Source organism: Calypte anna, chromosome 7 (assembly GCF_003957555.1).
Source record: "Calypte anna isolate BGI_N300 chromosome 7, bCalAnn1_v1.p, whole genome shotgun sequence".
NCBI lineage: Eukaryota > Metazoa > Chordata > Aves > Apodiformes > Trochilidae > Calypte > Calypte anna.
This window is the reverse complement of record NC_044253.1, coordinates 22,288,369-22,303,466: the sequence shown is the minus strand read 5'-3', so window position 1 is coordinate 22,303,466 and position 15,098 is coordinate 22,288,369. Positions and strand designations below refer to the sequence as shown.

At 41.4% G+C, this 15,098-nt stretch overlaps 1 protein-coding gene across 1 annotated transcript in view; it reads left to right on the top strand.

The window, feature by feature from the left end:
• Positions 1-14,877, top strand: part of CHN1 (chimerin 1) — a 96,980-nt gene extending 82,103 nt beyond the window's left edge. Inside the window, exons 9-13 of the mRNA XM_030454058.1 lie at positions 7,816-7,989; positions 8,668-8,745; positions 9,900-10,037; positions 11,040-11,145; positions 13,954-14,877. Coding sequence (XP_030309918.1) covers positions 7,816-7,989; positions 8,668-8,745; positions 9,900-10,037; positions 11,040-11,145; positions 13,954-14,125 — 668 coding nt within the window. The 3' untranslated portion in view covers positions 14,126-14,877. The remainder of the gene's footprint in view (positions 1-7,815; positions 7,990-8,667; positions 8,746-9,899; positions 10,038-11,039; positions 11,146-13,953) is intronic.
• The last annotated feature ends 221 nt before the right edge of the window (positions 14,878-15,098 follow it).

Genomic DNA, 15,098 nt, shown 5'->3' with positions numbered 1-15,098 from the left:
CATACTAGTGTGGAAGAGCTCAGGCTTGAATGTCGTGAGTCTGGCTGAGTTTACGTGGGTTTTAGAGTGTTGCTTTTTTACAAACAAAGTAATAATTTTGCTTCTGAGCTGAGCCATTTTAATATGGAAACAGTGAGGCACAGTAAAAAAGGTACCAGAAGAGGCCATTGTTTTTCAGAGTGGGTACATACTTTTAAAAATTACAGCTTTTGGCAGAAGCAGCCCACTTGCATTCGAATGGGCTTCAATGCCACTCCAGGGGAGTCCACAAAATCAGCTTGGTGGTCTGTGTAATCATTTCTTTGAAAATGCCTATGGGCAAAACTGTACTGATCATTTGTAATTTTGTACTTTTTAAAGCATTTGCTTTTTATAGCAAACAGTTGCACATATCCAGAGGCCTCTATTTGTTATATCGAGGTGGTAAGTTTAAAAAATATAAATGGATTACTGCATGGGCTACTCTCACCCATTTAAAATCCTCTTCTCTGTGGAAGTACAAAAACATGCAGGAAGAGTGGGTCAGTCCAAGGCTGGACAACAAAGATCAGTATCACCCATTTCAGAGAGAAAGAGGAGCCAGAGGAAAAAGCAGAGCTTATTTCTAATGACTGATAGATCAGTTTATGTCACACAGACTAAGACAATCCTTTGAAAAATCATAAACAAGAACTAAATATTCGTAACAGTAGACATGCCATAGCAACCAGCAAGGATGCCTTAGCAACTTGAACTGCCTTGACTCATTGTTGGTCGCAGTCCAGCATGACTGAATGTGTCCCTCTCTGCCAAAACACAGCCCTGACTGCACTCAGTATCTTGTTGTTGGGTACAGACCTGTACAATTAACCCCTGGCAGATGGATTGCCCCTAGGTTATCCTTGTTCAAGTTTACAGCAAACAAAGGAAGAGGAGTATGTCTTTTCCTGCCATAAAGAGAGGCCTTCATAGCTATAGGCTCTTAAAATTTTTGTGAGGTGAAGACTCATCTGTATGCAAGGAATCTGGCTTTTCTGACAGCATGCTCCATCTCCAGCGTGCTTTCCTGCAGGCTTTTGCCATAAGTAGGAATGACTGAAGAAGTGTTTGAAATTATAATGGCACCAGCTTATGTAAACATTGAAGCTAATGACGGTGAGTTTACCTCAGCTCAGAATCCAATGCATGAACTTAAAAAAAGCGTATTCTTAATTACATTCCCCCTGTGCTCACAGGGCTCATCTCATTGCCCAGAAAGTGTTCAGGAGAGCAACTACAATATCCAAAGAAAATTTGCAGATACGCACTACAGAGTATGATTTTATGAATGATACAAACATGTAACACCCAGAAGCATTAGCAGAGCATAGTGTATTCTCAAAGACTAGACCATGGCATTAATGATGCTGTTAGTGTACTACCAGAGTAGAGCTCTAGTTAAGCAGACGAGTAGACTTGTCAAAGTTCTGCCTGTGTCCTGTCCCCTTCCCCAGCCTGTCAAAACTGTTTAAGTTATTATATAATCTGCTTCATCCTCTCTCTTTTTGCTTGTTGTTCTTAGTAAGTGATTTAATCAGATTATTTTCTTTTTTTTTCTTTTTTTTTTTCTTTTTTTGTAATCGGCTGGTTTAAGACCATTAATTAGTTTATCTTAAAGGAAAGTTTGGGGTTTTTTACTATATTGCACTGGATGCTTTTGATAGTATCTTGAACTGCTCCTTTTAACACTAGGCAGCATCACCCTCTAAGGTGGTACGCGAAAAAATTTTCTGCTGCCTTTGTAGATTTGGTCTGAACTATCTCAGCCTGCCACCCATGCAGCTGTTGCCTGTATTTTGCTCTCCTTGGGGCAGGTAACTTCTCTCTGAGGAACTGATAGAAATAAACTTGCAGCTGAACTATCAGTGTGGAGGGAACGAGCTGCCACTGGCTGAACCCAAGCAAATCACTGCCAGCCCTGAATGCAGTAAGCCCCAAGAGTCCATTTTCAGAAAAGTTAAAGTGCAGTCTCAAAGCAGGATTGTTTTGTGAATTACTGCTCAGATGCTTTAATTCCCCGTTTCATCCATTTCCTTCTCCAGCAGCTGAAAAACATACAACTGCCCCATTTCCTGTGCTGGGTTGTTTTGCCTTGCTATTAAATCCTGTGTGTTGGACAGCCCTGTATCGCTCCACTGGTGCATAAGGATGAAGGATACCACACAGGAGCCTGCCCATCCCCAGGCATTGGTTGTCCAGGCACAGTGCTCCTGCTTTTAGTGCCTGGAAGAACAGCTGATGCCATTCCTGAGCAAAAGGAAGGCAAAGCATGCTTATTGTGTTATCTGCTGTCAAGGTATTTTGCATGCCTTGGTTGTTATAAGCTCCTGTTCTGCCCACACCTGTACCCTAAAAACACCATCCAGGCTGCTTCTGTGATATGCACCCCAATTCTGCTGTTTTCCCTGACCATGTAAGGCACAGGCATTCAGCCCAAAAAGGGAACAAGAGCAAAGCAAGGCCATAAAGATCAGAGCTGTGGGAAGGGGACAGTTTGGAGAGCAGTCCCTGCCCACCTCAGGCAGGTGGTGATGCTGTTGGAGGAGACGTGCACTGCCTGACAGGCTGTTCCACCAGCTCAGGATCTGTTTGAGTTCCTGTGAGGAATGAGCTCCAAAATTTTGAAATGCTAATCAGGCATTGGAGTCTTACTGCAGAGCCGTTCCCATGGGGAAGCTATTCTGGAGCTGTGCGTTATTGAAACTATAAGTCCTAAAAGCAGCTTTATCTCCAAGCCCACACAGACCTGGAAGCCTTGAGCAAGCCAGTGGCCTGTGGGGAGCTGTGAAGGAGGGAGGCAGGTGTTGTGGTAAGAAGCCAGGGAAGTTTTGAGCAACTGTGATCTTTTAAAACTTCCATAAGATCATACCATTGCCACCAAATGTGTTCTGCTGAAAGAACATTTCACCTGTGTTTTCTAACCAGCTTTTGGAGGCACAGACATATGTAATCTTTTAATTTGGGATAGGGGGGAATTGGCTGGTTTGATGTGCTTTTTTCTGTTTTATTTCATAAGCTCTGATTTTTCCTTAGTATTAGGGTTTTTTTGTTGCCAAGTAACTATCTGCCATCTAGAAAATGCTTGCTAAATATAATGTCCCCTATAGTGCATGATACAGTAGTATGGATGATAGCAGGACTGGGGAAGCAGTTTTTGTCATGGTGCTGTGTCATGAAGTGGTGTAAGGCTCCGATGGAACCAAGGCTGCTTTCAGATGTGCACTGCACATTCTCATATGCTATGTACAAAAGGCAGTGTAGCAGCTCCAGTGTTGCCACGTGGGCTGGAACAGGTCTGCTGAGGAGGAGGAGGAAGATAACAGAGCTTTATAGCAACCTCTGCCTTGTTCTTGGAAGCACATAGCACAGCACGAGAGGCCAGTGGGGTTGCTATGTTCATCTGGTTATTCACACACACTGCATCCAAGGGAACAGAAAACATTGCTTCCTCTGCTACAGGAAAGAGCATTAAATTATTAAAGGAAAGCTATGAGTTCATGACTGATTTATAAGAGCAAATTCCTTTCTAACCTTTTCACCTTTGCAAAAGTAATGATGATAATACTTTGTGCTTGTGTAGAACCTGTCACCTTCACATGTCAGCTTGCCAGAGGTGCAGGAGTTACGCTGCCTGGTGGGTGCCACAGTGGACCTGCCCGAGGCAGTGTGTGGTATCAGCACCCCACTCCCACACTTCTCACCCTCCCTTGCTTACCCTCAGCCCCTGAAGAGCCTTTGAGGACTTTTTGCAGATAATGTAAATTTACCTTTTAGCTCTTACAGCCATTCCTCAGAGTGACAAAATGCATAAATTTTCATTGGTTTAATTCAGAAATATGATTAGAGTGATGCAGGTAGCATATGGTATTGTTCCAATGGAGCATGATCAGCAGCCATGTTAGCCAGTAAATCATAAGCCATAAAACTGACTAAAGTCAAATCAGCAGTATAAGAAAAAATGACAACTAAGTATATTTTAGTCTCTGCAGACATTTATATGTGTGCTCGTGGGGCAGTATTAACATAAGTATATCTTTTGCCTCTGCTCATGTATTAATATGAACACGTTACTTGTTCTTTCAGCCCAGTGGACTAGCATCAGCATTAGCTGTTTCTAAAACATTACCAAACCTTTTTCTAGGCATCATAGGAAAGTATTGTCAGGCTGGTTTTAAATTTACTACTTCTCTTAAAAGAAATGTCACAGTCCATGTGAACTCCTAAATCAATATGCTATTAAAGACAAGGCAGCTTATCACAGACTTTTAAACCTGTCATCTAAAATTACTCTTTCCTTTTTTTTTTCCTAAATTTCCAGACTTCCTATAAACTCTTGAGTTTATGAATGCATTTATCATATTTGGTGGCTGCAGTTCAATAGGCACTGTAAAAAGGAATGGTAAGCTTGACTTACAATTCTATTCCTGAGAAATCATCTCTGTATAAAGTGAAATTCTGATTTTAGTAGAAGTTTTCCTATTGACCATCAAGGGTTCATAACTGTATCTTTTAAATCTGTCCTGTATTATTACAGGATTTGTCAGAAGATAAAATGCTTTAGGGGGGGTTTGCTTTAGCTTCTCTCCAATGGTATATCCACCCAGAAGGTAACCTCTGATGAGCCTTCTGTAAGAAGTGGATAAAGCTTCTGGTTACATTAGATCTGGAGTAAAGCTGGTAATGCCAATTTGCTATTCTGGATTTAATTTGATACAAACAAAAGTAAATAGACCTAAATCTGAAATCAACTCCATCTTCTTGGTCTTAACAAACCCAGCCAGATGCTGAAGCTCACATGTGAACAAAGCAAGCTGTCCTAAGACTTAACCATGTGGCAGCATGCAGAGAGACTCTGGCCTCAGCTTTCTTGTTCCTTCCTAGTTAATTCTAAAACAATGGATTTTGAAGCTTTCATGAAGCATTTGCAATTAGAAGAGAGGATGTTTTTATTTAATATATGCAATTCCTGTCTTTTAGTACTAACAAGTAGGATGACTACAGTTGGAGTACAAGACTGGCACATTCCCAGTGCTCTGTGGAGTGGAACGGACCTCCTGCCATTGTGCTTTTTACCTTCTTGGAGTTATCAGGGCATCATCCTTCATCCTAAGTTATCAGCTGAACCAGAGGCTAGTGACTGGGACATGGCTTTCTTGCCTCTCATGAATTCTTGTTAGCTGGGGAAAAGGGAAGCACCATGTTAGTGAGTTTCAGCCTCTTTATTGGAAAAACAATACAATTCTGCTGTTGAAAATTCACTGAAATCTCTTAGAAGTATTTATTGATGCAGAATTGCTAAAGTAAGGTGGTCTCCTATGCTTACATGAGAGGTGAAGAGCCTCCATTATTAAAAGGATACCACATGGCCCAGTAATATTGAACGTAGTGCTCATGGATTTTCTCAGCATTAAGTATCTGAAATATTTCTAGGTTTTAAATATTCTCAGGAATGTTTGTGAGCCCTTAAGCAGTAGACTGGTACATAAAATCTAATCGAGTGCAAGCGAAGAACAAATGAGAGGAGAAAACTTGACTTTAGCACTTGTAATTATTATCCTGGCATTAATGAGGTCAGATCCAAAGCCCGTTTGAGTCTGTGGGATTAACAGCACAATTATATTCAAGAGCAAGATTTTTCACATTGAAAACATGTTAGATTTTTTTTTTTTTAATGAAACGTTCTTGTTGATGATCTCAGTGAATGTGATAATTGTTTTAAGTATAAGACACTTGAAAACCTGTTTTTCATTTTTGGGGTATATTTTAGTCCTAATTATCCTTGGTCTCCCAGAAATATGACTCGGAGCTATATTGTTGTCTGTGTGAAGCAGCTAATCTGTGCTCAAAAAAATCACTTGTGAATCCTCATGAGTGAGATGCTGCCGGTCCAGTTTTGTAAGCATCATGTTTGACAGACATGCTAAAGAATTTCACACATGCTGGATTAGGTGCTTCCTGCAGAAATTTTAGGAATTCCATATATAATAATTACATTTGCTTTGTAAATACTGTTAGTGAGAAGTTAAGATTTCAAAATAATGGAAATAAGGCATTAAAATTTCCTGTGTAGACTTAATCTGCTTCCCTTCTGTGTGTGTTAAGAGGTTTTCTTTGTTTAATTATTTCATTATTTGACTTACTAGTTTTACTTCACAACTTCATCTTTATTCTGAAAGCAGAATGGATGGTACTTGCTTAATAGTACCTATTTAGTATCTTGTCCTGCTGTTGCTAAAAGTACAGCTCTTACAGCAGAGCATTCACAGCTTACACCAAAGAGGAGACATTTCTCCCCTGCATTTCCACAAACATTTAATGATTTTGTTTCTACAAGACCCCAAGGAGGTAAGAACAGCTGCTTCTTCCCATGAAGCACTGAGGCACCAAAAGGTTGAGGTCATGTTTCCAATGAATTTGTGTTTCCTATTTAAAGCATGGAGGGACCTTTTTTCCAAGTTCATACAAAATGTAGCACTGGCCTAGATCTGTAAAGCGTAGGTGGAGCTCCCCTGACCTGCTCTGGATGCTGTGCTCAGAGCTTCTTTGCTCCACACCCCAGAACCACCAGTATGGTAGATGCTGTGTATATAGAGGTCATGTGGTCATGTGCCTTCCAATGGGGGGGCTTAGAGAACTTAATTAAATGCAGGATTTAAATAAGTGCTCAGATGACAGCAAGCGCTTTGGCTGTTTTTATTTCCTCTCTGTCACAAACGAGGTGGCTGAGCAACTACTGAAGGAACCGAGTAACCAAAAGGGACTTGTGGAGGGACAGTGGCTGAGGCTGCCGCCACCTAGGGCTCAGCACAACCAGCTGAGACATCCAGCTTCTGGGGAAAGCTCTGGAGAGGGCTCTGGGTCCAGGCAAGCCATGAGGCTGGCCAAGGTGGGCCCCCATGGCACCCCAGTGGTACAGCTTGTTTGCAGGGGGGCAGGCAAGGCACTGCATGGCTTTGGCCAAGGTGGGGTTCACAGCACAAAATCAGAACCAGGTGGGAAATGCAGCATTCCTAGCTCCCTGTCCTGTGTGTTAACCATTCCTCACAAGGAAGGGAGCTGCTCCTGCATAGAAATAACTAAAGGGAATTTTAATCATCCATTTCATCTGGATGGGGATCTGTGTCAGTTTTGACTGATTGAAGGTGACATGCTGAACTTTAATTGCAGCTAGAGATTGGATGTTTTACAGAGGAGCTTAAGTGACAAAGCTGTGTGCTGTAAAGGCCTACTAAGTAAATAAAACCACTTTAGTGGCAGGCTGCAGCTGACTCACTGGAAATTAAACTTGGTGATAAACTCTGGGGTTTTGGAAAGAACATTATCAAATAATCTGTGGAGCACTGATGAAACTACAAGTACGGGAAAAATCAGCAGAAGTGGACTACAAAGGGAATCCATATAGACATATACTCAGTACTGCAGTGAGAAGTACGGGCTTTCATCAAGGCGCTGATCCTTCAAGCTCCTAAATCTCTTTATTCTGTAGAAATCCAGGGAACTCCATATAGCAACATATGTAATAGTGCTGGGGATCACAACTGGCCCTTACATCTTCATTTGAAAAGACAGATGGGAAGTTTGTCACTCTGTGTTAAATCTTCTGTGAGTAAAAGAAATGTCTTGAGTAGAAAATTTGTTTTATTTCAGCTCTGTTCCTACCTCACACGTGTGATGGTTAAAAGGTGTCTGAAGTAGCAGTTGTGAGATTGGGTCAGATCCTGCAGGAGCCTCATGTAATGATCTCGGGATAGGTTTTCACTAAACACCAGCCTAATTGCCTTTTCATCTTTCTCTCAGATTGTGGTTTAAATGTGCACAAGCAATGTTCCAAGATGGTCCCAAATGACTGCAAGCCAGACCTGAAGCATGTCAAAAAAGTGTACAGCTGTGACCTTACAACGCTAGTAAAAGCACACTTCACTAAGAGACCAATGGTAGTAGATATGTGCATTAGGGAAATTGAATCTAGAGGTAAGGCATAGGAAATGGCCTTTCGTTGCTTTACTGGTAATCTGTTTAGATTGATCTGGGTCATCTGGGTTTCTGCTGAATGTCTGATTGCTCAAAACAGATTTGCACAAGACATTTTATGGCTGCCAGTTACCCTGCACACCTAATATTCTTGCATTATTTCATGGTTCATATCCATTTATAATTTTTATAGATTCTGCTAGGAATAGCATAATGGACAATTACTGCTTTATAGTTATATATTGGCACATATCCTTCCAGTAATATTTTTATTTTAAAAAATTAAATGAATTTGCTATTTGTATTGATGCGTTTTCTTTTCCTAGTTCCCTTAGCACACACTAAGTATCCTTTTCTAGAATGAGAGTATTTTTTTTCATTCTGAAATAATGACTGAACATCACATATGCTAATCTCAGTTATTTTAAAATCATTTGTAATTGGTTTAATATGTTACTTCATCTCTGAAGTAATTTATGTAAATATAATTTAGTGCTGATATAACAAGGCAGCTAATGGCAAGGGTCAAGGTTTAAAAGGCCAGGGTAAAATTTCATTCTGAAAGAAAAATGTGTCTGCTTTTTGTGCCTTAAATGAAAACTTGGCAAAGGAAGAACTGGGTGGGAGAAAACTGTAAAATGAAGAATAATTTTAATCTTGCTAAAATGTTTATTGCAGGTCTCAATTCTGAAGGACTATACAGAGTCTCAGGATTTAGTGATCTTATTGAAGATGTCAAAATGGCATTTGACAGAGGTACAGATTTTCCTGCATGCTGGAACTTTGTGCTGATCTGTTAAATATACACGATTTTTCTGCACAGCCTCTGTCTGTCTCATGCTTCACTGCACCAGTGGACTGAAGGAGTCTGGCAGCTGTGCTAGCAGAAGGGGAGCCTCCCCATCAGAAAAGCATATCAGCTTCACTTTGCCCTTTATTACCAAAATCTGCTTTTCTCCTTCCATCAGTATCTGTGCTTCAGTAATGACGTGCATAGGAAAGGACAAAGCTTTCTGAACTACTGCCCTAGTTTGCAAGTAAAACTACGCTCAGGGCAGCAGGGGAGGGATAGAGGGCAAGTGCCCTAAGAAAGCTGTGCAACTTAAATCCATCTTTCTGGATGAAAGCTCCAAAATAATAAGATGAATACAATACTGAAAACAGAGTTTGAATTATTACAGTCGAAAAGAAGGTCAGTGAGAACAAACTCTTCTCTCTTAGAAAAGGCAGTGGGAAAATTAAAGGCTTTCCAGCTGTAGTCCCCCTATCCCAGTGGAAATCAAGGCCAAAATCCATGCTGGAAACTCTCTCTCCTGTTTCTCCGGAGCACTGGACCTATTCAGACAACATCTGCCTCCTCTGCAGCTTTAGCAGGGTGGGGGTGTGCTGGAGAAGCCAAGTTCTGGATCTGTGTCCACTGCAGTCAGGAGTAGGTAGTACGCTGTAGCTAAATAGTGAACACGTTTTTTCCTATAAAAGAGGAGGCTGTGGACTAAGTTAGGGTTTTTTCACTTTTTTTTCCTAGATTCCCATGATTTCTCATGCAGTGCTGACAAATGTGTTGTGTGGCAATGCAGTGTGTTCAGAAATAGCTAAACTTCTACACATTCCTACAAGATAGGTACTGCTAGATCAGGCAGGCAGGTTTTTTCCTCAAAAAAAACCCAACATTTTTTGTGATCATTTGAAGCAAAAAAATACAGGCTTTTTTGTAAAATGCTTGAGGCTTTAACCTGAAATTATGAACTTCACAGCCCAGTTAACTCTCTGTTTTGCTTATAAAAGCCAGATTCTGTAGTTCTGTCCTTTTTAATAATGTTTGCTTAAGCAAGTTACTATTTTTCTTTTGAATGCCGTTTTACATCTATTTACATTTCCAAGGCTTTAATGTCAGTGCCTTCTCCACACAGATGGGGAAAAAGCTGATATTTCTGTGAATATGTATGAAGATATCAATATTATCACTGGTGCACTTAAACTGTACTTCAGGGATTTGCCAATTCCACTCATCACGTATGATGCCTACCCAAAGTTTATAGAGTCTGCAAGTAAGTGAAACAGATTTTCCTCACGGTTTTCATGCTGAACCTTTCTTCTCCTTTTGTACAGTGCTTGCCTATTCATTTATAGCTCTCCCACCAGCTCTTACCCTGCATGCCCAGTTTAGTAAGGACTGCAGGAGTAAATATTCACTACACATTCTGACATGGCTGTGTGGTGCTACATGATCATGGTTACAGCTTTCTTTGCATTTGTCACCAGGAATGCTTCCTTTTTATCACACATTGTGGATAGCATTGCTTTGCCTGTCTTGCATCAGTCCCTGCTACTTGGCAGTGACTTTTAAAGCTTGTTGATTTTAAACATTAACTTTTAAAGCTTGTTGCCAGGAAGAAGGTGATTTATGAATATGTTTATAAATAAAATTTGGAGTGTTTTTGTAAGCTAATAAGCACTCATCCTAAGCCCACCTTCAAGGCTGACAGTGAGTCTGCAAGCACAGCAGTAAGCCCAGCTGGAACATCTCTCCCAGGCTCCCTGGCTGCCTAAAGCATCCCTGCCATGCAGCAGTCACAGCAGCCCCACCTGGAAAGGTGTGAGGTAGCCCTGGGTAGAAATCCAGAGCCTGCCTCTGGCCTTATCTCTCCTCTAAAGAAGGCTGATTCCAAGTAGTATGGACACAGCCAGACACTGATGGCAAAGTTCCCAGTACTTTCTGCTGTCCTAGGGTTGCACCTGTACATTATTTGTGCAAAACTAATCCAGTCAGGAAGGATTGCTGGAGGAATTTTTTTAGTAGGCTGCAGGGAATCTTTTGGTGGAGTGCAGTTTGCTCTGGGGAGTTTTGTCCAAAACCAGTCATATCCTGACGGTTCTCTGAGCACCACTTTGGACAGGCAAATCCTCCACTACAAGGTTTGGATAGGTTCTGGAAATCAGTCATCCAGCAGAGCTGTGAGACCCTATCTTTGCTGCAGGCCACCGCTGTTTCCTTTCTGTGTGTGAATCCTTGCAGTACATGTGGTGACAGTCGAACATCTGTGTTTCAGAGACCGCCGATCCGGATGAACAGCTGGAAATTCTCCATGAGGCGCTGAAGCTGCTGCCGCCTGCACACTGTGAAACGTTACGGTATCTCATGGCACATCTGAAGAGGTATGGGCACTGGCTGGCAGGAACTCACTGAGCCAAACTAGTTTATAATTAAGAACCTCCAGAAAAGTCTGGGCAGAGCCCACCAAATCCTGGAGACAGACTGATAGACTACGCAGCAGGAAATACCTGAGCACTGGGGTTTATCCCACTTCAAGCACTTGTAAAGAAGTTAAAAGAAATTAGTAAAAAAAACCCAAAACAGTTTTGAAGCACAAAAGTTACATGCCTAACAAATTTTCTTTATATTTAAGGCTACAGTGAATATAGTAAAAAAATGTCTGTACTTTTGGGAGTAATAAGTCACTCCCTGGGCAAAAAATTTACATAGCTTAATGGCTATATATAGGGGTCTTTTTCTGGTAAGTCCCATTTACCCTGGTTATCCCTAACATCCTAAAAAAGACAGCACATGCTAGGCTTCAGCTGATGCCAGTTAGGTATGGTGTTAATTTGCCCTCCAGTCACACATCTGGTGGGATCTGCCAGCCATTCCTCACCAGTGTGAAGCCCCTTGTTCACCTGCCACCTTCTGAAAACTACAGGAGCATAAATTCTGTCTAAAGTTTCTCCCACTCCATGAGACATGATTGAAGTTGTTCAGTAGACTGAAAAAATGTTAGACTGATGAATTAATATCCAGTACAACAGCATGGGTTCAATTTCTTTCAGGAAAGCAGGGTGAAAAAATCAATGTAGTGTGTTAGGGTGTTCATTTCTGTTTCTCAAGTAACGTGCATTTACTCTCCATACATAAGAAACATTTCCTTTCCCTGGAAATAAACTTCATTTCTCTTCTGCTTTTTTCCTTTTCTAGTTCTTCTATAAGTAGGAATATGTTGACACTGCTGAGTGCCTCAGGCAAAATTCAACTACAGGGTTTCTGCCTGATTTGTGCATTTATTTCAATGACATTTCTAATTTATGTCTTAGAACAGATACAGGGATGAGAGTCATGGGAACAAAAAAAACCCCACAATACATCTTTCTGCTTATGATGTATGAAGTTCCTTACCCTGTTCAAGAGTAGCTGTTGCTGCTCTAGTTAGCAAATTGCTTTTGCACATCTTATTTTTGGTATAGGTGAATGATAGCATAGAAGGGTGACTAAATTCACTCGTTTTCAAACTTCCTTCTAATTCATTTGCTAAAAACAGCTGTGGGATTCAACAGACTGTTGTCTTGCTGCTGAATTCTGCTAATCAGACACAGCCCCATTATCTGGAATAATTACAGACTGAAGATACAGCAGCTTGGAAACATCAGTCTGACTTGTTTTAAAATAAAAATTAATGGCAGCACGGAAAAAAAAGGAAGAAAAATCTTGAAAAAAATTATTTATATACCAAAGAATTTGCTCATAGAATGCAAGGTGCCACAGTGATGAAAAAAGAAATAATTTAACAAGATTCTTTTGTTTGCTGTCCCTGAATTCTTAATTGTTTCTGAGAATCCTTACGGATTCTTTAAAACCATAGTGTGTATTCAAACATCTGCATAATCTAAATTTGTTTCCTTGAGTGAGGCAGTTCAGCATGATAAACAAGGCAGAAGCTTAGGTTTTGGGGCACATCTGTGTCTCCTGTGCCTGTTGCAGTGGGCAGCAGCGATGGTGCACTGGGTGTCAGGACCCCCCAGCCAGGCTCTCCTCCTCCTGCCCCTCATGCCAGACCCAAAGTTCTCCATGCTGAAGCAGAGCAGCACAGGAGAGCACAAGCTGCCCCCGAGCCCATGTTAAGAAATACAATCTCACTGCCCCTGAGAGCATCATGCTTGGGTATTAGAGACCCTTCTGGCATTTGCTGAGCAGATGTGGCTCTGCAATAGCCCCAGCAGAGGATTTCTCTCCTGTGAGTACAGTTCTTGGGCAAATTACCTTCCTGGAGGTGGCCTCCACACCAGCAGGGCCTCAGCCCACAGCTTTGCACAGGTCAGATTCCTGTGGAGTGACAGAACATGACCTCCCCTCCTCCTCCTCCTCTCCTGCAGATGGCAACCAGGCACTGGAGGCTTCCCTGAGCTGGGGGCTCAGCTGTCTGGCAGCTGCTGAGGACCCCCAGAGAGGGGAGTGTGGACGTGGGTCTGTCAGAGCACACGGTTTATAATGACTCGCTCAGACTGCCATGTGCATGAGGTTATAGGGAGACCCTGGTGGCTTCAAAGCCACCCCAAAGTGATGATTTCACTTTTTTTTAGTACACACCACAGGACATAATTTGTCTTGAAGAGAAACCAGGTTTCCAGCTTAGCACAGTTAGCCTGTAGTGCCTAAAGGCAAAGAATTCATCCGTGAATTCACCCCCATTGCTGCTGCAGGCACTAGGGAGGAGAAGTGTGACCATGTGCCACCAGAGGGGGCCTGGCAAGAATCCCACCTGAGTGGGCACAGTAGTACATCTCTAGTGACTAAAATACTGCTAACATAGTTACTAACACTGCCTGCTCCCTGTGGGGTTGGCCTCCAAATGGTGCTGCTGTAAAGAACGAAAGCAAAATTGTTCTGATGTGTCTGAATTCACCCTCAGCCCCCTCCCTCGGTGTGGAGTACCAACCCTCCTGCAAATAAACACAGTCTGTGTGCATGGCAGGAGGACAGACACATCTGACTCACTACACACCCCCACAGCATTCATGCTCTCTGACTCCTGAGTGTTTCACCCCACACCCCCCTGTCTATGCTGCTGGAAACGGCAGCCGCTCCGAGGCTTGGGGGAAAGGCAGACATTTCTGTCCAGTTTCCCTGGTTTTCAAGCATATACAGGTATAGTTTGGCACAGAAGGAATGTGAAAAACACTGTCCTTTTTTTACAGGGTAACACTCCATGAAAAGGAAAATCTGATGAGTGCAGAGAATCTGGGCATAGTCTTTGGACCAACTCTTATGAGAGCGCCAGAGCTGGATGCGATGGCTGCACTGAATGACATCCGTTATCAGAGACTTGTGGTGGAGATGCTTATAAAAAATGAAGACATTTTATTTTGAATATTATGGGGGTTTTGTAATAAAAAAGGAAGCAACAGTGTTCTATGGATGAAGGAATATTTTAAAGTAATTTAATGGCTCTTGTTGCTGAATTCCATATTTGCTAGAGCTTTCAGTGTATTCAGGATAAAAATGAAGGAACTTTCTGTCGTTTCTATAGTGCCATTCAGCTGATGTTGAAAACGGTTAACACATACTTTCCAGTACTAGTAATCCTGGGTGTTTATCATGTTAAAATAAAAAACAAAAAGGCTAAAGCTATTGCATGATTTGCTCCCTATTCTCCCTGTTCTGGTGAGACTCGTTCTATGAAGAAAACAACTGAACTGGTGCAGCATCTTTGTTCTGGATAGTTTGTGATTGTAATTCAGCATGTTTCTTCGTGTAAACCTGTAGTGAATTTGCTTTTATGTTCTATGTAATTGGTTTCTGATACTAAAAAAGAAGACTGGATTATGTGAAATGGAGCCGCTGGCAGTTTATTGACATTTCATATCATTCTCTGCCACTGATTTCTTCTTGGATTTCTTTAACTTTTTTTCATCATATAGGAATTTGTTTTTAACAGAAACAAAACCTGTACTTTAACTGTTTACTTTAAGAAATTCTCCATGATGTTTATGGTGGTTGCAGTGAATCTGCAATGCTGAGCAGTGTTCCTTTATTATTATTATTGCTATTTCAATTGTAATTTTGTATTTTTATCTGGCATGCATATATTAATTTATTAAATTTTGCTTTTAGACCTCTAACATTAAGCTATTTATTTTTACTTAACAAGCACGTTTCGAAAATACTGTTTCATTTTTTACTTCGACACTAACCCTCTGACTCAACCACAGAACAACCTCTGACTCAAAAGGAGTTAGAGTTTTACTGATTTTGTCAAGACCATTCTGTCCTGAATGCTTTTGGAGTGTCACACTTTGGTGAGGTTCCCACAAATCACTCTGTAGTTTGAACATTTCTTTCT